Source organism: Ascaphus truei, chromosome 3, assembly GCF_040206685.1.
Source record: "Ascaphus truei isolate aAscTru1 chromosome 3, aAscTru1.hap1, whole genome shotgun sequence".
Lineage (NCBI taxonomy): Eukaryota > Metazoa > Chordata > Amphibia > Anura > Ascaphidae > Ascaphus > Ascaphus truei.
This window is the reverse complement of record NC_134485.1, coordinates 74224339-74252089: the sequence shown is the minus strand read 5'-3', so window position 1 is coordinate 74252089 and position 27751 is coordinate 74224339. Positions and strand designations below refer to the sequence as shown.

At 40.8% G+C, this 27751-nt stretch overlaps 1 protein-coding gene across 2 annotated transcripts in view; it reads left to right on the top strand.

Moving 5' to 3' along the window:
• SH3KBP1 (SH3 domain containing kinase binding protein 1) overlaps positions 1 to 27751 on the top strand; it is a 122204-nt gene that overhangs the window by 79507 nt on the left and 14946 nt on the right. For both annotated transcript variants that reach the window (XR_012800428.1, XM_075594305.1), the window contains exons 6-8: positions 5443 to 5523; positions 6165 to 6327; positions 11011 to 11096. Coding sequence is in view for 1 of the 2 variants with exons in the window: in XM_075594305.1 (XP_075450420.1) it covers positions 5443 to 5523; positions 6165 to 6327; positions 11011 to 11096 (330 nt within the window). In the remaining variant the exon portion in view is untranslated. The remainder of the gene's footprint in view (positions 1 to 5442; positions 5524 to 6164; positions 6328 to 11010; positions 11097 to 27751) is intronic.

Sequence of the window (27751 nt, the reverse complement as noted above, 5' to 3'; positions counted from 1 at the left end):
GGTGCGCGGCAGCTACAGAGGTCCTGCGCTCTCCCCCAAGGCACTTAAATTAAGTGCCGGGGGGGGGGGGGTGGCACCACGTGAGGCCTCTGCAGCTTCTCCTACCTTATCTTCGTTGACACGTCGCTATGGTGACCGGCATCAATTTACGCCGCGGGTCACGTGACGTCACATGACCCCGCTACGTCATTTGACGCCTGAGCCTTGAAGGAGGGGGGGCGCGAGCCGGGAGACGAGAAGGCGGGGGGGAGGGGGGCAGGGTCAAAACTTTGCGCACCCCTGGGCTAGCTGGTGATGATTATGTCTCTGCTGGGCAAGTATTCTCGTGCAAATATCTCAGGAACCAGGGTGGCATGCAGATCGGGGGACCGTGTGTCAATGTCCCCTGGTTTAAGTAACAACAACAAAAAAAAAGACTACAAAAAATGAACAGCCTTGATTTGCAGTTTAAAGCATCTTTCCTCCCAAGAATTGATGATCATTATAAATTGAACCAGGGGATCCCTTTAAACTGAACAGTGATGTGAACAGAAGTGGATCAGTACATGCGACCACACACTAGAAAACAAGCAAATATAGCATGATGGGCCCCTGGCATGCCACTCATGGTGTACAGAGAGCGTCATGAGGGCTGTGAAAGGGTTAAATTATGTTGTACCCCTAAACTACTTTGCTAATGCCTTGAAACACCTATATTGTATGAAACCGTTTAAGTCCTAATGTCTTTTGAGAGGGTTGCTGGCCTTTCCAGGGCAATCCTTGACAAAGGGTGCTATTCGTTAATGGAGCATTTCCTTAAAAAAAACCATGGTCCTCCTAGCTGGGAACAGGGGCTGTACGGAGCTGAACCATGGTAATTTCAACTTCAGGGACCCACTGCTTCCTGAGATACTTACCTACGTAGGTATCGCCTTCATGATTAAAGGTGTGTGTCACGCGAGTCAATAGGAAGCCACGGTGCTTGTCTCTAACCAGGAGGCCAACCCACGGGGATGAGGCAGGATATGGGAACTGACCACAGGCCTAGTGACTGAGGAGGAGAATATGCAGGTCACAGGCCGAGGTTGGGACAGGGTGCCGCAGCATAATCGGGGTCAGGGCAGGAGAGTGGCGAACCGAGTTCAAGTCCACGCAACTGTTAAGCAGAAAACTAGCCAGGTTTCAGGTGCACAAGGATCAGACCCCTTGCTCGAACACTGGCTAGGAGTAATGGGATCCTATTTAAGGGCCAGGAACAGGTGCAGCAATTACATCCTCCATCTTGGTTGAGGGCGGAATGAAGCCACTTCGGCTATTTTGGCTGAGGGCGAAATTACCTCAAGTGTTTGCCATCTTGGTGGAGGCAAAGAGATCATGGTTTGTTGGTGTAGAAGAGGGACGACCGCGACAGTGGGGCCTTACAGCATGCCGACTGACGTCGCAGCTTCCTATTGGCTCCCGTGTCGCGAGAGATTTGAGCCACCATATTGCTTGCCTACTCTAGCTGGGACTGCTACTGGTATCACCTTTGAAGGTATGTGTCTTGGGAATCAGGGGGTTACCGGAGCTGAAATGAACAGGATTCCGTTCTGGAGACCTCTTCCTTCCCACCTAAGAAAAACCAAGAAACAAAAAACACCTTTAAAGTGTGAGTGCGCTGATCTGAGAACTATCACATAGAAACGCCTGTTGTAGTCAATGGGAGTTTTTGCACACTAATGTGCAAATCGGCAATACCATCGTTTAATGAATAACCCCCTTATTAACATACCAGTAATACTCCATTAATAAAATGAGGCCCCAGTAAGAAAAAATACATACGGCCAAGTTCTAGAGAGGTGCTGTGTTTTTACTTGTGAGAGAGGTACTGTATCGCTCCTCATGGAACTTAAATGACTCTATTTTGAGGTATATAAACAAACAGGTTTGCACTTATCTAGTCCCGTGGTTCTGAAAAGGTTGCAATTGAGACCAACGCTCTGTTAAATGAATGATCGGAGTATAGCAATGATGTGCTTTTGCCATCTAGTGGCTGTTTTCCATAATGGAGGGTTTATGCTGCCTGTACAATTCAGGTTTTTATTAATGAGAGTTATATTTATGCGGAGCTTTCCAAATTCAAAGCTGTCTATCTACAGTCTTACTTCAGAGCTGTTCATGCAGGTTTGGGATAGACTCATGGAAGCAAATGTATTTGGTTGGTTTATACTTGCTTTGCAATATTTCTAGGCTGGGTAGGTTTACCATATACATTTTAAGTTATGGTGGGTAAAAAAGGCAACAAAAAACCTCCACCGTTAGCATATAGCCAATAAAGAATATCACTTGTGAGCACATTCACATGTCTTAGACAGGTCTGCACCCCTGCCTTTCAACCACTATCACCTAGCATACAGTGCTCCCACTGAAGCAAGGGATTCTGGGAAATTACATGCAAATGAGCACACAATGTGTCACCTTTTGCCTGAAAAATCCATTCACATGGATATATATATATATATATATATATATATATATATATATATATATATATATATATATATATATATATATATATATCAAGCACAGCTTGCCTCATGTAGAAGAGTATTTATGACTAAAATCAAGCAAACATAAAAGGAAAACTGTCAATACAGAGGTATATAAATGCTTATCTGGGCTGCAACTGTGAAGTTCTTATGGGCGTTGTATCCTCTGAAATGCCACTCTCCTATGTTCGTAGATACGATAGTAAATGTCGGGCTCAGAGTAGAATGGTAAACCGGCTAGATCAGCTGAATCTGCTGTTACTGGAAGCTGTATCCTCCGTAGTGCCCCGCTCCCACTCTCCGTGGGTCGCGGATCGCTGGGGCTCCGGATAGGGCAGTACGCCGGTTAAATCGGCTCAATCAGCTGTTCATGAGAGCCGTGTCCTCTGCAATGCTTCCCTCTTGTGTTACGTGAATTACAAGCCAATGATCAGCATGGGGCTCGGAGTTAGATGGTATACCGGCTGAATCAGCTGTTCATGTGATCCCGCCACTCCGACCACCCAGATTATGGCAATAAGAGGAGAACTCTCAGGACAGGCTCCAGGCGGCAACAAAAGCCAGAAGCACAGCAAATAAAGTCTCAAAAAGGTTCAAAGTACTCTTCATATGCAGCAAAAATATATTTGCTGTGCATATATGTATGCGGAGTACTTTGAACCTTTTTGAGACGTTATTTGCTGTGCTTCTGGTTTTTGCTGTGTTTTAATATATGCAGCCTTTGATTACCTTTATTGAAAACTAATTACCTTAGCTGCTGATTGATTTTGTTCTCCCATAACCGATCATCAAAATCCTGTTTCCCAGGGTTTATTAAAAGGCTGCCTTTCAGTTTCAATCATTCCTTCAGTCAGTGTAACTCAGCAGCTACAATGTATTCTTATATTACTATAGTAACATTATCTATTGTTATAGTTTACAGCTCAAACTGCTGGGAATATTGGCAACAAATGATCAAACAGGAAAGTGTTGCAAACTTCTTGCACTGCTGGGGGAGTGTTCTAAAACATTGGTGCGCAAACTGGGGGCACGCCCCTGAGATTTTCTGAGGGGGAAGGGGTGCGGCGCTTACAGGGATCCCACACTCTTCCCCACAACATTTAAATTAAATGCTAGGGGAGTGTGCAAGGCCTCTGTAACTCCCTTTTACCTACTCTCAGCCGGCTTCTTGTGACGCCTCGCCATGACAATGTGGAGTCAAATGGCTACGGCGACGTCAAATGACGCAGCCGATGCTGTAGAGAAGGTAAGGGGGGGGAAATGGCGCGAGCAAAGGGGAAGAGGAGGCAGGGGGGAGCAAAGAAAAAAGTTTGTGCATCCCTGTTTTAAAACATAGAAGTCAAAGGATTCTCATTGTATTAAAACTCATTAAACATGGCATTAAGAGTTGAATTTAAAAAACAATTAGTAAGTATTATCTAACACTACAGAACTTATTTATTTAAAAAAAAAAAAAAATCACAGCTGCACGTCTTCCACAAATCTGTTTCATTCACCCAACGGTCCCATTCCATACAATGGGTGAACTGCAGATGAGGGATCTGGGTAAATGTGAGAAAGTTGATTAACACGCTTTTTAAATGTATCTGAGTTACAAGCAGAAAATAGCACTTTCAAACAAATCTTGCTTTGTGCTGATACAGTACACCAGTGTTTTTCAACCAGGGTTCATGGGAACCCTAGGATTCCTTGGGCATCCCTAAAGGGTTCATTGTTATTTTAGGGTCATTTTAAAATTGCACCAAAAACAGAAGAATTTACAATGCATCTGATCTCAAACTCGCTGTTAGAGCGTGTTGGGGTTCCTCAGCATTTCACAGGGTTCCTTGACCAAAAAAAGTTGGAAACCACTGCAGTACATCAGCCCCTGAGGGTTAAGGACCTCAACTGTTACCCAATGTACCAATATTTTGTTTATGCAGAATAATTTTCAGTAAAGGAGTCTTGTGAAGATTAATTTAATCATCCATTCTTTCCAAGAGACATCTTACCGTAGTTTAGAAAACGGCAAAAGAGGGAACGAACACCTACAGAACACCACTTCACAACAGTTGTTTCCTAGCCAAACTTTACCCATTGTTGCTGCCAAGAAAAAGCAGTGTTTCAGAATATGAACTTAAACTATCCACGTCCCGTCCTCCCAAGGGCGTTAGCTGAGAATGAATGCTTCCTGCATGAGGCATTTGTGCTTAATTACACTGTAAGGTCTTTGGGGCATAGGTTAATTGCATTGTGATTTCATTTAGGTTTAGGGAATGTAAGGATTGCCAGTAATTAAATGAATATTCATACGAATATAAATATGATCCTAATGAGGCTAATAGATATCTGAACAGTTCACGGCTTTCACTGTACTGCTTTACAATAGTACTTTATTTGTATTTTTCTTTTTAAATAAGTAGTACCATATATATATATATATATATATATATATATATATATATATATATATATATATACACACACATATACATATATACACACATATATACATACAGTACATATATTTTATTATTATTGATTTTGCTGCATTATTAAATTCAAGTAGTCTAATATGTTGAAAAGTGTAGTTAAACATTTTTTTTGAGGGTGTGTATTAAAGCAGAAATCCCATCCCAAATATATACAGTATATTTCTAAATGACCTGAACTGAAGGTTTCCCAGGGAGCATTTCTTTGCATGGGTTGCAAGCCCCTCTGGCAGAGAAAGGGTGCATCTTTGTATTGCCTCTATGAATAGCAGATAAGATACATACTGAGCTAAAGAAGATAATCTCATTTCCATCAAGGTGTCCTGGCTAAGCTCCTTTCATGACATTGTGTTTCTTGTTTCCCTGGGGTTAGCATGTGATTAATTTCTATACTTCCCAGGTGGCTTCCAATATATTAAGACAACTTAAGCCAAGGTATACGTTGCTCTCTTTTTCATTGATAGGCACATCGGAGAGAAAACAGGAAATCAGAAAGACACCCCCAGAAAGACCGGATTCTCTTCCACACCGGGCAGAAGAAAAGGGTAAGAACTCTATTTACTTTTTGTCAAATCCATACATGACTATAATAACATACAGCCACTGCTGGCTTGATGGCGGTGTGACTGTACCGGACCCTGCTCTCTTCCCCGGCCCAATTTCCGTAATCACAGTTTAATTGTTGTGGGGATTAAATTACCAGCAAAACATTCAAACTTTGATTACCGAAGTTAGGCCGGGGGAGAGTGCGGGGCCTCTGTAAAAGCTGGCACCCCCAGGTAACATGCATTGTCACATGATGGCACAATGTCACATGACATCGTGACGTGAAGGCGGGCAAGAGGCGTGACCTGATGGGAGGCACGGCAACAGAGGGGTAAGAGGCCCCGCGCACACACAATGCACCGGGCCCTGCTTTATTCACAGCCAACCCTGCACACAGCCTGATCAAAGGGTCTATGGGGACATTCGCTAAACTAGGAAACTAGGAAAAGAGGTCCATTAACCTAGATACAAGTAAATGTAAGCTGAACCACATTCATTTCGGCTCCAGGGACCCCCTGCTTCTCATTACTTACCTCCTTAGGTGGTGTCGCTATCTCCGGCTGATAACGTATTATTATTTTGGAACATTAACATCTAATGGCCCTTCTTCTCTTGTTTTCTTTTTATATTTAATTTAAAGAAAGGCCTGATAAAGAGCATAAAGTGGCAGATCCACAGAAGTACTCTGTGCCCGCCATACCTCCGAAGAAGCCTCGCCCTCCCAAGACCAACTCTTTGAACCGACCTGGCACCCTTCCACCCAGGAGACCAGAGAGACCAACAGGACCTGTGACGCACACAAGGCAGGTCATGGCTCTGGAGTTTGGGTCTCACCTGATTTGTTCAGGGCCTTGCTTAAGCACAACATTTAACCAATATGCATAGTTCATGTTTGAGGTTCCGCTTAAACTCACTTGGAGTTTTTTGTGGGGGAGCATCTTGCCCAATATAACAAAAGTTGAACTCGATGGACATGTATTTTTCTACCTAACATACAATGTAAATACTGTATGAACTTACAACAATATACAATATACAAAGTATGGAAAGATGTAAATGAATGCTGCAAAATCAGCAACAATTTTAGGGAGTTTCCATTTATAAGTTGGATTGAAAAGTTTAAGTCCTAAGTTTACTAACTCTAGCTCCAGTAAGGTACTGTACAAAATATGTATTAAACAAAAAAATGGCATACATTTTATCGGATAACTCATTAACATATTATTGCATAAAATAGCACATCATTTATGTACGTGCGTTTAATTTAAAGGAAAACATGGAAATGAGCACAGGGATTGATAATTTATGCCAAATTACTTACGCACATGCTTTTCACTTCAGTCCGATCCTTTGAGATATTGAGCTTCTGCCTAAAAATAGCGCACATTTGTAGCACCTATCTAGGCTGGTGTTAAGCCTATCTTGCCTATGTTTAAAATGGGCTTTATAGACATAGGCAAGATATACAGCTCAACCTGTTACAACGCGAATCCGTTTATAGCGCGATGCAAGCGTGGCTCCCAATTTTCGTATTCATGAATACTTTACCACACGATTATTGGTATCTTAAATACTTTATTGTACAATGCATACAATTGTACATTATTTCTAACGCGATCCGCTAATAACGCGACGTGATTCTTTGAACCCCAAGTGCAGCGTTATAAAGGGGTTGAACTGTACCATTATCCAACCTAGAATAGGTGCTAAAAAAAACCCCATAATATAAACAATGTAGCACTTATTAATATATTAAGTATAGTAAGTAAATATATGTTAAGTATATATTAGTAGCCCAAGTGGCCAGTTAGTATGCTCAACCTATGACTAGCTAGCCACTTGGACTACTAAAGGCTCAATATTTGCACATATGGGTGTTATGATTGTTGTATTTTATTTGTAGTCTGTTTATGTTGTGTGTTATCTCAATTCCTTGGCAATGCGTCTGTGAACTCAGACATCAAGAGGTTTACATTATTTTGTTTTATGGTAAGCTCAGCCAGTACAAACCGTATTTACATTTTTTAATAATTGTTAATAATTTACTAGAGTGCCGTTGAGGTGTTGCTAAAAACAAAAAGCACCAGATAAATGCACATCCAAATTTCATCATTATTAATAACTTCCTATTATGTATATCATGCTGCATAAGAGCCTGTACATCTTTCATTCTTTCTGTTTCGTTTACATTGGGGTTTTAGTAACATATTTTGACCACAGTATGATAAGTTTGCCCAAGATCAGGCAAGTCTTAACTTCTAATTTAATTATATTTGATGTTTTAAGATAGAAGCAGAAGGACTTCAGCTCAAAGGACGGGTAATGAATAATTACATAAGAAGTTAGGCCTAACCTGATCTGGTGTTGTGGGCAATCCTATTGTACAATAATACCAGAAGCAGTTGTAGTCAGCCCCGCTGAGTACACCTCAACTACTTCTGCCATCCAAACTTTTTGGTATACCCCATCGCTATAAAAAAGACAGACTAAGAGCAATGTGTGTGTGAACTTGTGACCCACAGCAATGGTTCCAAGACTGCTCTGAATAAGACTCATGTGAACACACAAGCCAACTCTTATTATAACCTGACATACTCAGGTGGCATGAAAGCGACTCCACTGGCAGCTACACAATCTCAGTATGATGCACTAATAGCAGGGCCGTCTACGGTGTTAATTTTATCCTCCTTCAGTGCTTACTCGGCTTTAGAACAAAGTCTAAGAAGGCGTAGAAAGTCTGGGGTGGATCAGATGTTCAACGTTCCTTTGAGTATAGGCGGCAGCTGTGAAGTGGTTACTCACCTTTTCCTTTTGTAGGATTAGTGGATTGTAACTTTCAGTGAAAGCACCACATAGAGATCAAGTTTTACTGATGTTTTCTGTGTCCCTTAAAATTGCATGCTTGCAATCATCTCTCTTACACAACCGTGTGACTGTCCAGTGACCTGTAACTTTAGCTTCCTGGTAAATATTTACAAGTGTCAGATACTTAATATGCCGCTTTACATTGGTAGCATTGGTATACAGTAGTTATTGGCACTATTTTGCAGGGAACATATTAACCAATTTGCTGCCACAGATGTAGCATAATACTTTGCAATACAAAGCAGGTCTCTTTGGCACTGAGGGATACATTTGCTGTTTGCAAACAGAATTTGAGGAAGGCATAGCAAAGTGCTAAAAATGTGACCTGCCTATAGCTGTTCGCTGTCGAAGTCCTGATTTAGAAAGGTTGGGTGCATGCGGCAGGAGTCAATTAACAAGGGAAGTGCCATTTGTCATAACAACACTTTCCTCATTGAACGGATCGCCGGCAGTTACATTGCTGGTGGCCATTTCATTTCTTATATCACTGGGAATTCAGCAGTACGGCCCATAAGGCACCTTATGGCTTGTTCATTTCAATGGGCCATGAGGTGCCTTATGACTTAGAATGGAATATGGACTGTAATGTTCCTGGGACTCGTTCCAAGAAATCGGCAGCTCTTCTCCGTGGGATTTTTGGATTCAAGTAAAAAAAAGAGAAAATGCACAAAAAATACCCTCAAGACAGAGGAAATATATACATTTTGGTGAACCATTAGATTATCTTTGTAAACCTTTGTCCTATGTACACATTTGCTTAACTAATAGTTATCCTTATACATAACGTTGGCAGGCGCTATAGTTCTGTGGTATTACACAATCACAGTTCAATCACGGAAGAGCTCACAGCCAATCTTTTGTTGCCGATGGCACAGGGAGATGGAAAGACCTGCCAAGTCACAGGGAGTTAGCAGATATGGAGATGTAACTGCTGTAATTAGCCACTCACTGTATGATCCGTGGGTGTCAACTTATTAACTTCCACGGGTAATAGCTTTAACTTCTGGAGAGAGTTTTTCAGTATGCTGAAGAATACTCTTGCCCTATAAAAGTGGTAGGCAGCATGATATATTTCAAGGGCCACACATTACTCACGTGTGTGTGTGTATATGTATATATGTATGTGCATATACTGTATGGGTGTATATATATATATGTATGTGTGTATGTATATATATATAGATATATGTGTATGTATGTATGTATGTATATATATATATATCTATATATATATAATATAGATATATATATCTATATATATATATATAGATATATATATATCTACATACATACATACATACATACACATTGCACAGGCAGAAGGGACAATGCAGCCATGGGTAGGAACTTCTTATGGCCTCACCCAGTCAGCTTGTTCATGCTGCCGCACTAGTGAATACTGCCCCATTCCTTTCCTTACACTGGGAGCATCTGATTAGCACGATCATTAGGCAGCACAGAGAGTGGGAAGAAGTTCCGATCCATGCAGCAACAATTTCCACTCCCGCTGCACTGTGGAGAGAGGGAGAGTGGGCTGCTGGGATAGCCAGCGGTTGAAGGGCGCAGGTGAAGCCCACCAATGCCCTTGGGGAATATATTTTTGTTTAAAGCTGTCCTCATACGTTCTCTATGTTATATAAAGTTGCAGTCCCATTCAGGACCACATTGAACTAATTAATGACAGTGATATGTTTAAAGCAGCAATCCAAGCAGGTGGGTTTTTTTTATTTTTAAACCCAGGATTGAAGCAACGGGTCTCTGGAGCTGAACTCCATTAATTTCAGCCCCGGGGGACCCAGCTTCTGGAGGTACTTGCCTCCGTAGGGGGTGCCGGTAGCCGCTCCGGCCCGCTAACAGGACTCGCGTAATAACGGAGTTTCAAAGCTCCCGTGTCCTGCGGGCCAATAGGAAGCCGTGACGTCATCAGATCTGGTTTCCAATTGTCCGCTTGACACTGGAGCTTTAAACTTTGCCGAGGTGCCTGCACCCCCTTTGGAGGTCTGTATCCCGGGTAGCAGGGGGGCCCCAGAGCTGAAATAAATGGTGTTCAGCTCCGGATACCCCTGCTTTAAATCTATGTTAAAAAAAGAATACCTTTTAAAAAAACGCATGAATTGCTCCTTTAATTGGTTAAACTAGGGGATTGATTCATTTAAGTAAGACATCCTGCAAATGTTTAGACAAGTTATAACCTGAAAGTTAGTGTGGACTTTATTACCATCTCTCTTCCGTGTCACTCCCTTGACTTTCTACCTGCGCATGTGCCATGCATTGAGTATGTATACACCTTATGAATCGGGTGATGCAAACAAGATAGACAAGATTAAATGGAAAATGTCCAGACTTGCAAAAGTAATTCAAATGGTTAAACTACTTGTAACACACTTGTCTGATATGTTTCTAAGTAATGGGCACCAGTTACCACGTGTTCAAATATGAAATACAGTATATCCCTGCCAGTCGTTCACTTTGGTCCTACATGGGATTGCGTCTTCACGCGGTGTAAGAAGTAGCAATGACTTCGCTTTACAATCGGTAAAGTGAAGGAGCCAACCAATAAACAGCAGCTGTAAAGTTTTGTAAAACCTAGCTGAATTTATCTTGGTTCTTTTCGCCCCCAGGAGCGAGAGTCCAAAAGCAGAAGTGGGAATCAGTACTGTAGCGAGCACCCCCGAGAGAGACTCGTCAGAGAAAAGCAATGACATTGGTAAGTTCGGGATGTGTTCCGGTCAGGTTATAAATAACTGCAATGTCCCTGCTCTCTGATACATATTGACAGATTCATGTACAACGTAAATACCAGTCTTGCTGATTACCTTAATAACTCCTTCATTGCTGATAGGGTCTGAAGAGCTTAATAACGTTTTGTGTTCAAACACTGCGCCAGTAAAGAACGTAACAGAGCAGGAGTGGCCAACTCCAGTCCTCACTGGCACAGGCAACGACTGAGCCACTTATTGAGCCACCTTTGCTGAAGCAGGGATATCCTTCAAACCTGACGTATTGGTGGCCCTTGAGGACTGGAGTTGGCCACCCTGACATACAGGTGCGCCGACGAGTATTCTAAAACTTGCCTTAAACTTGCCTTGGAAAATCTGGGGCTATCACCAACAAGATCCATGCTGTGCACATGCTGCAACATTTCAGTGACATTTCTGCAGAGACTAATGGCCCATCGGATTAACACAGCAGGGTTCCCTGGCACTGCCTGCAGAAATGTCACTGAAATGTTGCAGCATGTACCCAGCATGTACCTGGAATTCCGTATCCATAGACATACAGTTGTGTAATAGTTCAGAACCTGGGTAAGTGGAGATTTCTGTCAACCTGGCTGCAGCAGGATAATCATTTGTAGCCTGATTCAGTCTACATGATCTTAGCGTAGTGCTGGCTATGGCACCCACTGGCACGCGTCAGCGGATGCAATAATGTCTGCTGCATCTGTATGCTGTGACGGGCAAGAGAAAATCCAGAGTGTAATTTAATAAACTGTTATTAAATCTTGTATTGTCTGTTTACATGCACATCAAATATAAAATAGAGTGAGAACACTAATACTTCTCTCAATGTTTTAGCATTTAGGTGTGTGTACTCTAATGTATTACGATATCAGAGTGCATTAGCTTTATTTACCTGTATATGTGCTTTGTACTTTGCCAATTAGTTAGATTATAAAATGTCTGATGCAGTTTTTCACTTTCTCTTAATTTTGCCTACATGTCCCTGTATTGTGTTGTGTTATCATTCCTCTGTGTGTAACATTATTTATATGTTTAGATTGCAGAGTACTTTGTGATCTCTGTATAGTGATAAAATAATACTGTAATTACCAGTACAGACGTGAACCTGGCGAGATTTGCTTCACCACTGTTTAGAACTTTCCAGAAAGTTTGAAACACCCTAAAAAATGTAGATATAACTTTTAGCGGGTCTCTTTAACTGGCGGCCCGCGGACCAAACCCAGCTCATAAAGGGGCTTGATGTGGCTCTTGGACTACATGTAATTTCATACCAGTTGCTTAAGCATCTACAGTAAGTGCAGTTTTTCACATTGAAACTCACTTGTAAGCTGTAATGTATGTTTGTATAGTTAAAAGCTCACTCCATGGCATCTCCCACTCTCTGGGGAACTTGCTTGCTTGCAGTGTGATTGTGACAAATCTAATACAGAGTGCTTTTCCTGGTAATGTACAGGTTATTAAAAGCTTCAATCAGACTTAGAACTTTTGCAACTAATTTTGACAGATTTATTATAAATCATTCTTCCTGGCAATGCACAGGTTATTAAGAGTCTATATATCAGTGTTAGGGACCCTTGAAACAAGGTCTGCCGTGCAGTTGGCTCAAGGGCTTACAACAATTTGGCCAAAATGTTAAACTAAAAGACCATTTTATTTATTAGTTATTTATACATGTATATTTAGGCACTGTACCGTGTATAAGTTTTTCTGGATGTGCACTGAGCTTTGTCTGTGTTTTATGTTATGTCTCTGGTTTTAAATTTTTATATTGCCATGCTCAGTAGCAAGCCTCTGTGAAACTTATATGCTTATATATATGTTGTGGTTATTTTGGGGGTTCAATATGAGCTTGTAGGTGTTCTGTATGTTATATATATATATATATATATATACACACACACACAGGGCTCGACAAACTAACGCAAAACCCACTCACCCCCCCCCCCAAAAGTAACTCACCCCCCCACCTCTACCCCTCATGACTCTTACATGTGGCGGGGTCCGGAGGCGTGGTGCGGCGATCTCTGTCTTCTCCCCTGCAAATTGTAATGTTTCCCCTGCAGGTCTTGAAAAAATGGCTGCGCGGCGTCAATTGGTGTCACTTAGCGTCCCGTTGCCATTTTTTAAGGACCTGCAGCGGAAACGTTACGATTTGCAGGGTACAAGACAGAGATCGCCGGACCACGCCACCGGACCCCTCCGTAGGTAAGCACTCAACAGCGCCCAAAATGCACTCGCCCGTGGCGTGCGCGGCGAGTGCATTTGTTGAGCGCTGTATGTATGTATATATGTGTGTGTGTGTGTGTGTGTGTGTGTGTGTGTGTGTGTGTGTGTGTGTGTGTATATAAAATATCGGATTTAACGTCGGATTTTTGTGTCTGTTTCAATACATTATTTTGCTGACTTACCTCTGAGTGCTGTCTCTCTTTGCTGTTCTGCTGGATGGAAATGTACTGTTTACATTATTTATGGGACAAGCACCAGGCCTTTCTGGATATCTACATTGGAGTGCTTGCTGCTTTTTTTACCTACATATATATATATATATATATATATATATATATATATATATATATATATATATATATAATATTACCTGAAGGTAAAGAAGAGGCAGCACTCAAATCTGGTGGTTCAAAATCCGTGTATTGATAAAGAATGGCACACAAATCCAAACATTTCGGTCCCGCAGAGAGACCTTCCTCAGTGGAGTGCAGAAGTACAATGACAGTGAAGAGAACATAAACCCACAATCCCAGGTGCACCCAATCCAACACTCAATTAAAAATCCTGCGAATTCTACACAGCAGGGTTTCCCAGTGCGATCGAGGAGCCATTTTGAACTTCAGTCGGCCATCTTGCCCCCTATCTTGCGCATGCTCTGTGAGAAAGTCTCTCTGAAAATTGTTCATAGCGCATGCTCCATTGCTAAGCAACAATCGGGTAATGCAATCGCCATGCTGCGCTAGACACATCTAGCAGCGATCCTGCTGAGTGGGGCTGCAAATCAAAAAATGAATAAATAAAGAGGGGGGCAGGGGGTGATGAAGTGAATGGGGAAGTGAGTAGATGCTCCAATGTTGTGGGCAGTTGATGACTCGGGTAGTAAAATAGCGACAGATGTTAATCATGAGTGTATCCCTATATAAGATACAGACTAACCTATAGTAAGGAAAAAACATCTGGGTGACAATACAGATTGCCTACAATGGCATGATGCTGAAATATAATCAATCACTATAATGAATAGTAAGGCAGTGTATATACATCAGGACACAAGCATATGTAATATATGTTAATAGTCCAGTCAATCAATGTTACAGAAAACATCCGAGCTTACAGTCCTCATTGAGCCCTTTAGGCGACATAGTATCCAACATGAAAGTCATTTTAGCCTCCAATTGAAGGCGCAGCTTATTCCTGTCCCTTCCTCGTGTGGGGGCATGTGCCTGCATAATTGGCATACAGCAGAAAGTTGCCAAGCTGTGCTTGAAGCTCTTGACATGCCTGGCCACAGGTTGGTGTTTGAAATCTGTGCTGTTGCTGGTGTCGAACAAGGCTTTTCTTATAGTGGATCTATGGAGACACATCCGTTCTTTGAACATGCTGGAAGTCTTACCTACGCAGGGACAGCGTATAAAATAAACAACGAACTTGGATTCGCAGTTGAGATCATCCCTAATTTTTATAGGGTTGCCGTTGTGAAGGTGGGCGAATGTTGTGTCCAATAATAGATGTTGACAATTTATGCAGGAGTGACATTTATGCACGCTGTTCCTGCGTAGGTATGGGTGTGTATGTTAAACTATAATCATTTTTAATTACAATAAGCTTGTGGCCCTTCTACTCCTAAATATTTTCTGATCAGGCCTCTTTGAAATAACTTGTTGAAGAGCCCTGCTTTAGTGAAATACTTGATTGGCGGCGCCATTTTCATTCTTCCATTCGTAGGACTCAACCTTTAATATATCACATATATTGTCGCAGACGTGCTAATTATTAGTAAGCACTGAATTTTGATCATGACGTAAACATGGATTTCAGCTTCATTTATACAAACCAAGTCTATTAAAACAACAACAGAGCAAATACATTGTGTCTGCAATTTGATGCAAAACGATTAAGCTTTTTGGTGCAAACTCCCGCTGGCATGTGTTTTGGTTGTACTTCCAATCCTATAAGTGAATGATATCACTTTACTTAATTACTGTATCTTTAAACTTGCATGAGAAAGAGTTGCAGACACTACAATTACTTAAAAATGCAAATAAAACTGATAAAGCTATGTAGGTTTATAAAAAAAAAGAGGAAGGAAGTGCCTAGTGATAAATACACTGCCCTTTAAATGTTTTGGGTCCGGGGACCAGCTCTGTGTGACCTTAAGCAAGTCACATCTTCTACCTGTGCCACATGCAACAACAATTAGAATGGAATCTGTTCACAGTAGGGACTTTGGGGAGATACCAAACTGGTGCTTTAGCCATATAATAACACTGTGTAAAGTTCTCTTCGGACACGTGTGAAACTTGTCATTCGAATTTATTACACTTAACGCTGATCTCTGCAGCAGACACGCTAATGCCTTTTCAGAGATGTCGAATGTAAATGACACAGTGAGCAAGGAAGACCATTTCCAAGCATATACTTAAATTGCTATAGGCCTCCCCCCGACTGCTCCAAAACCCACTATCCTGGACACTCGCAGACAAAACACCTTCATACACAAAATTGAACATGAGATTGCAGCAGAGACACATATTTACTAAGCAGTGCTATTCCTCAATACACCTTCTGGCACCAGAAGATTCCTTTTGGCCCATTTCATGTAAATTGTAAACCCCTTTAAAAAGCAGTCGCTGTGCGTTTTTTTGGGGGGGAGTGGTATATTGTATGACATTACCGGATCCAGTGGGTCCCTCGAACACGATCTATAGTTACCACCACAGTTTCTGAGACATAGGCGTTTTTTTCCGTATGGCTGCCGGTGGCAAATCCAAAAGCTCCAATGTCATCAGCAGATAACTTTGCGACTTTTTAGTAGTGACCCCGCAACCATATTGGCTGTTTTTTTTGGGTCTCATACTAGCAACACATGAACAAATATCTCATGGCATAGGTACATTAAAAGAAATACAACAAAGTTGTGTTTGCTTCACAAACATCAACCTGTGCTTTACAGTTCTAGTATTGACATTCCCAGCCCTGTCATTATAAAAAAGCATAATTACCAGACGAAAACGCGAATTTTTATATAGGTTACGTATACTTTTCTAATACTTTTTATAAGGACTTTGTGGCAATATTTAGACATGGTGGGGGTAAATCCAAAGTGGATTGAACATGTAAAATAGTTACAAGAGTCAAACTGTGGCAGCCAACTACACTGAGAGTTGTGACAGACGCTGTGCTAGTGAGGCAACTTCTCTGGTGTAAACAAATGAAGTCAGCTTTGCCATTTGTCTCTTCCTACTGTCACCTGCTCAAGTCACTCAGTTTAGTAACAGCTACCCTGTTACTGTGGAGCTACGAGCAGCGAGAGACCAAATCTTTCTCCCTGCTCTGCCAGGTAAGATTTTATAGCATTTCATTGACGGCAACCAGTCTTAAAAATCTCGGTGTATTTACCCCTCAGTAGTGTGACTTACCACGGGCCAGATTTACTGCTAAACATGCCACTGATCTGCATGAAATCCAGCCTTACAAGAAACTGCATGCTGCATGTATTCTTTTTAATGAAGCATATACCTCAACCTTTGTGTCAATAATGAGCCTGAATTTGTACATTGCAGATGCACCCCATCAGTTTATCAGTATAGTTAAGTTCCTATGGGGCATAGAGACTGAAATGAAACACTTTTATTACTGATTACTACATTGGACATTTGCAGTGAAGAAGTAATTGAAAATTACTGTTCGAAATGTAATGCAAAATCAGCAATACACATAATTCACCTCGTAGACTAAGATACCTTTAGTTGACGGAGTATCCTGGCAGATAAACGCTTTTCTAGAGTCTGATAATGTCAATTTATGTTGTAATGCTACTGACCGTAGTGCAGGGGGTAAAGGAGCTAATGCATCAAGGCAATTGTGGAGCCAAGTAGTATCATGGCCATTGTGTATTGAAACACTCTACTCCAGTTTTGCCCTATGATTGTGAGTTGAGAAATGTCAATAGATGGAGTTAGAAGAAAGAGTTAGGTGCAGTCACTGGATTTATGTAACTGCTGCAGGTGATCAGCGATCTTCCCCCGCTGGGGAGACTTACAGTGTATAGCACAGGACACATCCTCCTAAAACAAGAAGGCGCCGGCACTCCAGGGGTCTTCATACGAAAACAAGAGTTTTAATCCACACAGATCAACGTTTCGGTCAAACACACTGACCTTTGTCAAGACCTTTGCCTTTTTTTTTTTGTATGAAGACCTCTGGAGTGCCGGCTCCTTCTTGGCTTAGGAGGATGTGTCCAATAGGAGGAGTTAGGCCGGGTGTGATACATGATAAGATACATATTGTATATAGTGACATTTATCACATTCCATATCGCAATGAGCCATTTTACCAGCATAAAAAAATTCCGCCAGGTTCAATGTGGCTAACCGTATTATATAGTATTTTCTTTAAGTTAAATACTGTAATATACTGAAGCGGAGAGCGGCATTTAGTATCTGCATTTCTTAGAATCACTGTATTACGCACATTGTGTAATTTTCCCAACTGTTTGTGTCAGAGAGGGATTATGGGGGTGTTTGTAGAATGAGTTAGGGAAGAATTTGCCAATGTGGATAATTCAATTAGCTGTAACAGTATCTGCAATGTGATCCATCATATTTTTCACTACTTTTCTATGGACACAAAAATCCACCAGGTATCAGGGGGGCAGAAAACCAACCAATGTGTGTCAGATTGAATAAACGTGATTAACCCCTTTGCTGCCAGAGAGGCTCCACAATGTGTTGTCCTTCTGGCCGCACAAAAAGGGTAACAAGCTTCTAATACAGAAAGGGTGAACATAAATGTAAGTGAATGTTGGAAAAACACATGCATTGATAAGCTGGCCCGGAAATGAGATGAGGTTTAATGCTGAGGCACATTCTGGGTCTACAATGTTCAGGCGAGAAAGTCTAACGCACAATAAATGTCATGTTAGCCATAATGGAGAGTACTCGCGATTCCCAAAATGTTGTTTGCTGCAGGAGCATGTGGGTCCTGGGGACAACTGGACCAAACTCGAGAAGGACAGAAAACCGCGGTCACGTGGCCTGTGGTATAATTGATATTTATTTTATACGATCAAAGCTTCTGTCCCACGTTGATCATGTAAAGTAAATACACAACTGTAGCACAGTGCACGTGTGTGCCATCTTCCGTTCTTCAAAAACAATAGGTGTCATGAATTTGCACTGCGTACTGCTAGCAAAACAGTAGGTTCACAGCGATCACGTGATTTTTCCGTCACGGAGTGTGGCAGGGGTCACCCCCCTTCTGTCCGCCATCATTCCAGGTGTCATCGCGCAGGATGCGATCTCCCCTATGAGCAAAAGCATTTTATTTTCATGTAGCTACTACGTCATGAACCCGTGACGTAGTAGCTACGTCTTGGTGCACTCAAGGAGTTAGGTAACTAGTTACTGAACAGTTTTAGAGAATCACAGAAACTTTTTAGTCGTGATGAAAAAATACATTGTCTAAACAAGTGGTACTGCTCCTTTCAAGAGACCGTAAACATGCACCAGGCCTTTAATGTGAAGTGTTAAAGATACATGTTGATGTAAACACTGCTTTGAACTACACAGCTTAAGTGCTCACAGAACAACTGTTTAGAAAATAATTTCAGCCCGGCCCGTGTTAGGGTTTCAGCAGGCAAACCATTCGCTTGTTATGTATCTGTCAATTGGTGATTGATTTATATATAATGTTGTTTTTGCTTTGGTACTGTAGTTAGGAGACGTTGATATATAAGTACTAAAGTATTCCTGCTCACAAGGATTTCATTTCCCTGGTGTGTTTACAATGTGCTACTGCTCTGCATTAGATATTAATTTTACTTTATAATATTTTCCTTGATTGCTGCAGATTAGACTGCTGGTTGAATCTGATGCAAAAGATTCATACACAGCACATTGTAAGAAAATCTACATGTCTGCATTTCAGAATATTAACAACACTCCTCAAACCCAGCATATTAATTGACCAACCATCATTTCCAATTCTATGTCACTCAATCGCATAACTAAGCTCTATTCTCCTTTTCATCCTGCAAAATTTCAATGAATAAAATACATTTTAAATAGTAAGGAAGCATAATACACTGTAACAGATGTAATACGTCTCCGGTGAATGACAGACTCGTTTTCGCTAATGGGTATATTTTTAAATGAATACTTAAGATTTAACATTTACAAAACAGGAATACATGAATTACATTGTATTGTCCCATACCACTCTACAAAATCCATTTAGATTATATGCACCCACTTGGGAACAGTCCTGGTTTAGCCTGTGCATGTATTTAAGGAATGCGGGCACGTTTTATTTGGAAGTCTTGTGCTGTGCTTAATTTGCTTTTCCAGTCATTCTGAATGAAGGAAACCCCTTCTTACAGCATTGTCACCTCCGGAATGTCTCCTCTTCATGATCGCTCTTCTGTTGCGTGTCCAATATATATATATATATATATATATATATATATATATATATATATATATATATATATATATATATATATTGGAGTAAGTAAGAAAAGGTTAAAAAGTCTAATATTCCTATTTGTTTTCACCCCTAATGGAATAATACAATTTTACCAGTATCAATAATTTGCAGAGGACAAAAAATAGATATTTTCACAATGAAGTATATAAGCAAGATAAAAAAAAGGGGATTAAAGGCAATATGCAATATATATATATATAATATATATATATATATATATATTGCATATTGCCTTTAATCCCCTTTTTTTTATCTTGCTTATATACTTCATTGTGAAAATATCTATTTTTTGTCCTCTCTGCAAATTATTGATACTGGTAAAATTGTATTATTCCATTAGGGGTGAAAACAAATAGGAATATTAGACTTTTTAACCTTTTCGTACTACTGCTCAAAATAGTAAACTGACATTGAAAGCAGTGAGTTGTGTTTTTTTCTTTTGCCCAGTTTTATAGCAGTTATACTGCAGACTTTGATCCATAAACCGCATGTGTCACAATAAAACATACTGTACATCATAGGTCGTGATACATTTTAATGGCCCAACATGACATGTAATAATGTGGAAGGAGCTTTAAAAAACCCACAGGTCCCGGCCTATTCACTCCCTGGGAAGCAGAAGGGAAAATATATATTTTGGGCACTTCTGCTGCTCGTTCTCTATACAACTACAGGCATACCCCGCATTAACGTACACAATGGGACCGGAGCATGTATGTAAAGCGAAAATGTACTTAAAGTGAAGCACTGCTTTTTCCCACTTATGGATGCATGTACTGTACTGCTATCATTATATACGTGCATAACTGATGTAAATAACGCATTTGTAACAGGCTCTATAGTCTCCCCGCTTGCGCACAGCTTCGGTACAGGTAGGGAGCCGGTATTGCTGTTCAGGTCGTGCTGACAGGCGCATGCGCGAGCTGCCGTTTGCCTATTGGGCGATATGTCCTTACTCGTGAGTGTACTTAAGGTGAGTGTCCTTAAACCGGGGTATGCCTGTATATGATTCTATAGAGTCAGAAGGGGAACGCCTATTCACATCAATAAGGGTATTGCGCTCAGCCTCTAAATTCTGTTTCCCTCATATCGTAGCCCATTTTATATCGCAGGCGCCTTGTCATCTGAGTTAGTGCCTACTAACTGGGTACTACTGAAAGTGGCATCAGGTCTTTTATTATTATTTATTGTTTTATTAGATACAGCAGTTGCTTAACTTTAAGGCAATGTGATCATCTAAGCTGCCAATCGATCCGTTCTCCCTAGGGCCCCCAATATGGCTGCCTATTTCAAAAGAAGAGTGCTGCGGCTTCCTAAATAGTTGCTATTTAAACCCAAGGAAGCTTAAGACATTAAAACTCATCTAAGAAGGGCATAAAGATTGGGCCTTTTAAAAAATATATCTACACAGCTGATGATTATTTTTCTTTTAAATGAGTAGCAGGTACTTTACAGGCATACCCCGGTTCAAGGACACTCACTTTAAGTACACTCGCGAGTAAGGACATATTTTCAATAGCCCCATACCCTGTGTCCATACGCTCGCTTTGCAAGTACCGACACTTATTCTGCCCTACAGACCGCCGTATTAGTGACGCGCTGATTCCCCTCGCCCAATAGGCAAACGGCAGCTCGCGCATGCGCCTGTAAGCACGTCCTGAACAGCAATATCAGCTCCCAACCTGTACCAAAGCATCGATAAGTGGGAAAAAGGTAGTGCTTCACTTTAAGTACATTTTCACTTTACATAAATGCTCTGGACCCATTGCGTACGTTAATGCGGGGTATGCCTGTAATTGCTGCTTTAATAGGAGTTTGTACACATATTGACTGGATGTTGCACCATATTTGTCCAGAACATGAACTGTAGCTTCAAATTCCCATCACTACGTCCCATCAGCTGTATAATCAAGATGGAAAGACGGATATGCTATTTAATGTTGCCTTTTCTTTCTTGTGTCTTTATTGCTTCACGATTTTGGTACCATTGTAAGTGATGCTTTCCTTTTCCTTTCCATTCATTTTTCATCAAGCTTTCCTCACTTACATCTCTTTACCATGGGTAACTACTCTTCTTCACTTGACGAGGGTAAGGCATTTTTCACCTCTTCTCTGTTCCGACCTTGTCTTTTTCCATAGCTTTAGAATGCATGTCTGGAATGTCAGCCTACTGTAGCATCTCCTTCTCAATGCTAATAAAACTGGTTTTGTCGTTGGGTAGCTTACGTAGAGTACTGCACTACACAGCTATGATGAGATTCAGGCTGACATCAAACCTGCTCAGTAACTCACGGGGAATGTGTTAGCTGGGAAGTGGCATTTGGCGCACATATCGTATCCATCAATACTTGCTTCTCTCAGTTTTTCTTTTCATTTTTCACACCTAGGAAATCTCCCAGAAAATAAGAGCTCTAGTCCAGAAGATATCCAACTATTGTTGACCCTGACATTTTCAAACAAACAATTATTTGTAGGCAGAATTATTACCGGCGAGCCAATGAAGTAAAATGTTTTACAAGGCTTAAAATGCACCTCCTTCATTGCTTTACTGTCATTGATATTGTCACTGGCCATATTTTTCAGGACACAATATTGTGGGGTCTACAGTATGTATGAATGCAAAAGTGCAGCAATTATGCGGGCAAACAGTTTGGACCAGATCTATCAATGAACAATATCCCTGTGCTTTCAATATGATTTTGTTCTTTGGTACATCTGCCCCAGAGTTAAAACACTTTTGCCTTGATACATATGGAGTAACATACAGTGTTTACAAGGACTACAGGGGGTAGATTCCATTTCAGGTAAGTTTTTACAGCATTTAGGAGGGGTTGCTGGTTGAACTGCTTTTAGAAGCAGAGCTTTATGGTAACCGCACATTAACAGCTTTGGAGCATCATTAAAATAGTTATCCCTAATAATATTAGTACTAATAATAATAATAATAATTGTTTGTTCTTGTATAGCGCTGCTTGTTTTACGGAGTGCTTTACAGAGTCATTTTGCAGGCAAAGTCCCTGCCCCATAGAGCTTACACTCTATGTTTTTTGGTGCCTGAGGCACAGGGAGATAAAGCAACTTGCCCAAGGTCACAAGGAGGCGTCACTGGAATTGAGCCAGGTTCCAGAGTGCCAGAGTCAGTGTCTTTACTCACTGAGCCGCTCCTTCTCTCTATATTCACATAGAAACAAGATATCATGGATGCAGTCGAATACTACAGATTATGCACTAAAAACCTTACTGTCTAATTTTGTCGAGGTTTTGTATGAGCTATTGGGAGGTAAAATGAGATTTCCAACTAAAAATGTGGCTTACACTGGGACTCCTATTGGGATTATCAATTTGAAAGTCCATATGTATGTATGTATGTATGTCTTTATTTATATATCACCAAAAGTGTACTCGGCGCTTCACAAAGAATACAATACAGGGAATTATAATAATACAATAAGTGCAGCAAAATCAGACAATAGGAAAGGAAATCCTTGCCCCGAAGAGCTTACAATCTAAGAGGTTTGATGGGGAACCTACAGAGACAGCAGGTGAGGGAATAAGTGCTGTAGATGGCAGTGCTTAGCCATAATGGGTGGTAGAGTGACTGAGTGTGGGTGAATAGCCATGAGTGCAGGCTATTGGGATGCTTTGTGGGGTGAGTTTTAAGGTTAGTCAGTATTAAAATGAGAGGGTAAACACAATTTACAGGGGAAAAGATGGCAGGGGGGCATGGGTGAAATCAGGTGTGTATGTCTGGGTTCAGCATTAGGGGAGATCCCCAGCAGCAGGAAGGAGTAGATACAGGGTGTGAATAGAGGATTTGTGTGGGTGCTTTTTATTGAGGGGTAAAGAAGTTGATGGAAGAAAGGTGTATAAATAATGGTGCAGTGGGGATTGGGAAAGTTGGAGAGAACAGAGACATTCACAAAGGAGTGAGTAAACAGTAAACAGAAAAAGCAATAGGGAGGGCATAGTGAGATGCATGAGGAGAGACTTCCCAGGTACTGGTGGATAAAAAGAGTACAAAGAATCACAGCGTATCGAAAGTAAAGTTCTCACAGTTGCAAAGTTGTTGTGCAGAGTCCCGATCTTCCTCCAATCTCTGTATGTTTTAGTCACAGAATTACTTACAGTGAAATTGTAAACTTTCATCATCTATACCACTCTTCTAGACTTACGACATCCCCCAATGATCATCTCAGAAACTCAAAATTAGATAACACAAAAGCAGATAATTTTATTTTAATTACAGGTCATTCCAGCAATAACTACTAGTCCAGAGACACCTCCCACAACACCAGAAGAAAATTAGCATGTGCTGTTTGTAACAAGCAGAATGTATTAACACCATATAATGTGTAATTAATCGACTTAATTGAATTCAGTATTTGTTTTCCTTGTCTTAATAATATGCTAGGATTTTAACATTGGTACATACAGTATTATAATATGTGCATCAATTAACTCTTCCTTTGCCTGTACCTTATAGTAATTTATCAATAATTGATTCTAGCTGGTCGAAATCGATAAAGGTACTTTATGAAGTGCATTTAAAGCAGCAATCTCCTACTCCCTCAAATAAGTTAAACAAACCTGATTCTGAGCACAGCTCCCCAATGTTTCTTGCAGGAAACACAAAACTCTGTGGCTATTTCCCTGGGATACAGCAAGCCCCCTGACCATCAATAATATGAATGATGCACGTCATAGCAGCAATTTTAGTTGTTGGATCTCCAGGATTGATCTTGCTGGTAGCCATATTATAATCCAAAAAAATGTTCAGTGCTCAGAAACAGGTGACAGACATGTAGATATTAAGACCTAATTGTGCCAACTTAAGGTATCCTTATTGTAGAATATGTAACCAGGTTTGTAAACCAATAACGCTTGTCTGGAAAATCCCACAGTCCACAGTATTGGAGATTAACACATCCTAGTGTCCAGAAATATCAGCGTGTAAAATAAATGAGTCATACCTTGCTTCAGTCATCTGGGAAATTGAATAATGCTGCATGATGTTCACAGAAGGACCCACATACATGTGCAGCGTCCAGATTGAATTCCCATGGGTCCTTCGGTACTCCGCGTGTAATCCGCTTGAAGAGTAGAGCTGAATGCAAGTAGGAGAAAAGGCAGAGCACTACCCATATGTTAGCTTTGGAAAAAAGTTGAGAGATGCGTTCCCATAGGTATAAAAAAAATTATGTTTAATGGGTCATAATATAAAACAGACAAGTAGCTACTTGTTTTATATTATGATCCATTAAACATAATTTGTTATACCTATGGGAACGCATCTCTCAACTTTTTTCCAAAGCTAACATATGGGGAGTGCTCTGCCTTTTCTCCTATTTGTGTGTGGCATTCCCCTGGGTCCCTGATCTATGGATCCATTGCATTGAATGCCATGCACATCCTCTTTTAGAAGGGGGTAGGATATTTCTGACCCTGCATTATTAGTACAGTAGCTCTTCTTAGGTAAAAGACACTCTTGTCAAACTTCAAAATAATAAAAGGTGACAATACTCTACTGTATACATAAAATACACATTTAAGACATCCACTTAACACAGTGAGACGCCTCTACTCTGGTATACTCAAGGAGCCTGGGGTTTGGAAGCATCTGCAGCTCCTTTTATACCACATTGGGTGATGTCATAATCCCACCCTCGTCCCTAGGCAGAATAAAGATACTTTAGCCTTTTATGGGTCATACTATATCAGATGACCCGTCTAGCAAGTTCTGGAACTGAGGAGGGGCCAAACACCACACATGACTCACTTTAGCTACATGGAATTGGTTACATTTTACTAGGGCACGGTTTTTCAACCAGGGTTCCTAGGAACCCTTGCGTTCCCCGGGCATCCTTAAAGGGTTCCCTGCAATTTTCTGGTCATTTGAACATTGCATCAAATACAGAAAAATTGACAATGCATCTGGTCACAGAATTACTATTAGAGATGGTTGGGGTTTCCTCAGAATGTCACTTAGGGTTTCTTAACCATAAAAAGGCTGGAAATCACTGAACTAAGGCCTTATTTAATCTGCTAACTTCCTAAGATTAACCCTTTTAGTAGAAAATAGTAATGCCATTAGGGGGGGGGGGGGTTACATATACACACGTACACACATCATACACATTTTAAGTTATGGTGGGTGAAAAAGGCGACAAAAACCTCCACCGTTATTATATATACAGTATATCCTTTTATCAGTCAACCAGTTGCATCTAGGTTACAGGTGCAGTTGGGTTAATTAACTTTAAGCTTAGTTTTATTATATTTACAATTACAAACAGAGCTGATCACTAGAGAAACCACTCAGACTATTTATAGAAAGGTAATTGTGGTATGTGCAGTAAGAAATTAGTCTAAGCCACTCTGATAATGATACCAGAGGGGGTTGTGCAACCATGTGAACTAATGAATGTATAAATCGATGTAGGACTTGGTGTAAAGAGAGCCCCCAGCCCCCCAACTATGATGTTCAGTTAAGTGCACTCAGAAAGACCAAAAATAATAGTACTTAAATTGTATTATTATTTAAGTAATAATCCCCTCATTACTGGCCAATAATGCCCTGGCTGGGTTAAAGTGCCTCGGCTTCCCCTCGGGCCTTCAACTCTTCCAGCCAGGGCATTATTGGCCAGTAATGCCCTGTTCTGAGGTGATTATTACCATTATAGGCTAAATGTAGGCTTTTTTCATAAATAATAGACACTTTTGTATAGTTAAATAGATTTTTTTAAATTAAAATAAAATGGTAAATACATTAAAGCACCTCTATATATACTTACACTGCAGCTATCTATATCCACACACTGCAGCCCCCTCTGTGTACACACACACACACACACACACACACACACACACACACACACACTGCAGCTCTACACACATACACTGCAGCTACACACACACACACACACACATACATACACACACACTGCAGCTACACACACACACACACACACACACAGAAAATACAGCTACAAACACACAGCAGGCAGCCACTTACTTTGCAGCTACACAAACACTCTCTCGTTCCTCAACTCAAAATGAAGCTGTGTTCACGCAGGGAGGGGGAGGAGTCACTGCCTGCTGCTGCTATCTGGCTAATCCCCTGCCCTGTCTGAGAGCTGTTCCTGCCTCCTGACCAATCCCCTGTCCTGTCTCAGAGCTGTATTGACAAAAGGAAAAAGCTGATTGGCTGGAAATAAACACATTGGAAATAAACACATTGCAAGCTGCAAAAATTCTGGCCATTACTGAATGAATAATGCCTGGAATTTTAACCAATCAGAAAGCAGGGATTTCAATAATGCCCGGAATTTTACAGCTTTAGCCTATAATAATATATAAAACGACAATAAACAAAACATGAAACAATTACCAGGTAATCTATCATTTAAAAACTTATTAAAATTACTATGAGGGAAGTAATGGATAGTATGGACACACTACTGCTGAATAAAGTGGGTGAATTCCCAAATCATACATTAGTGTGTATCTTTAAACCCTTGTACTTCATCAGTTAATTCGCAGGAGACAGGAGTCAGAGAGATCACAAGAGATCAGGGCAGATGAGTATCCAATGCAATCTTGAGCCACGCAGAAACGGGAGCAAAGCCCACCCGTGTAACATAGGACATGAAAAGGTTCTTTCAGCGATTTATTAAGTTAAAAGAACATAAGGAAGAAGTCCTGACAACACTCTGACATGTTTCACGCACAAGGCGCTTTATCAAAGAGTATCCAATGCAAACAGGAATCCATATATTGGGTTCATAGATCAAAGTTTATTTATTTATTTATTTATAAAATGTTTTACCAGGAAGTAATACATTGAGAGTTACCTCTCGTTTTCAAGTTTGTCCTGGACATAGTTAATATGACAAATAATACATGGTTACAA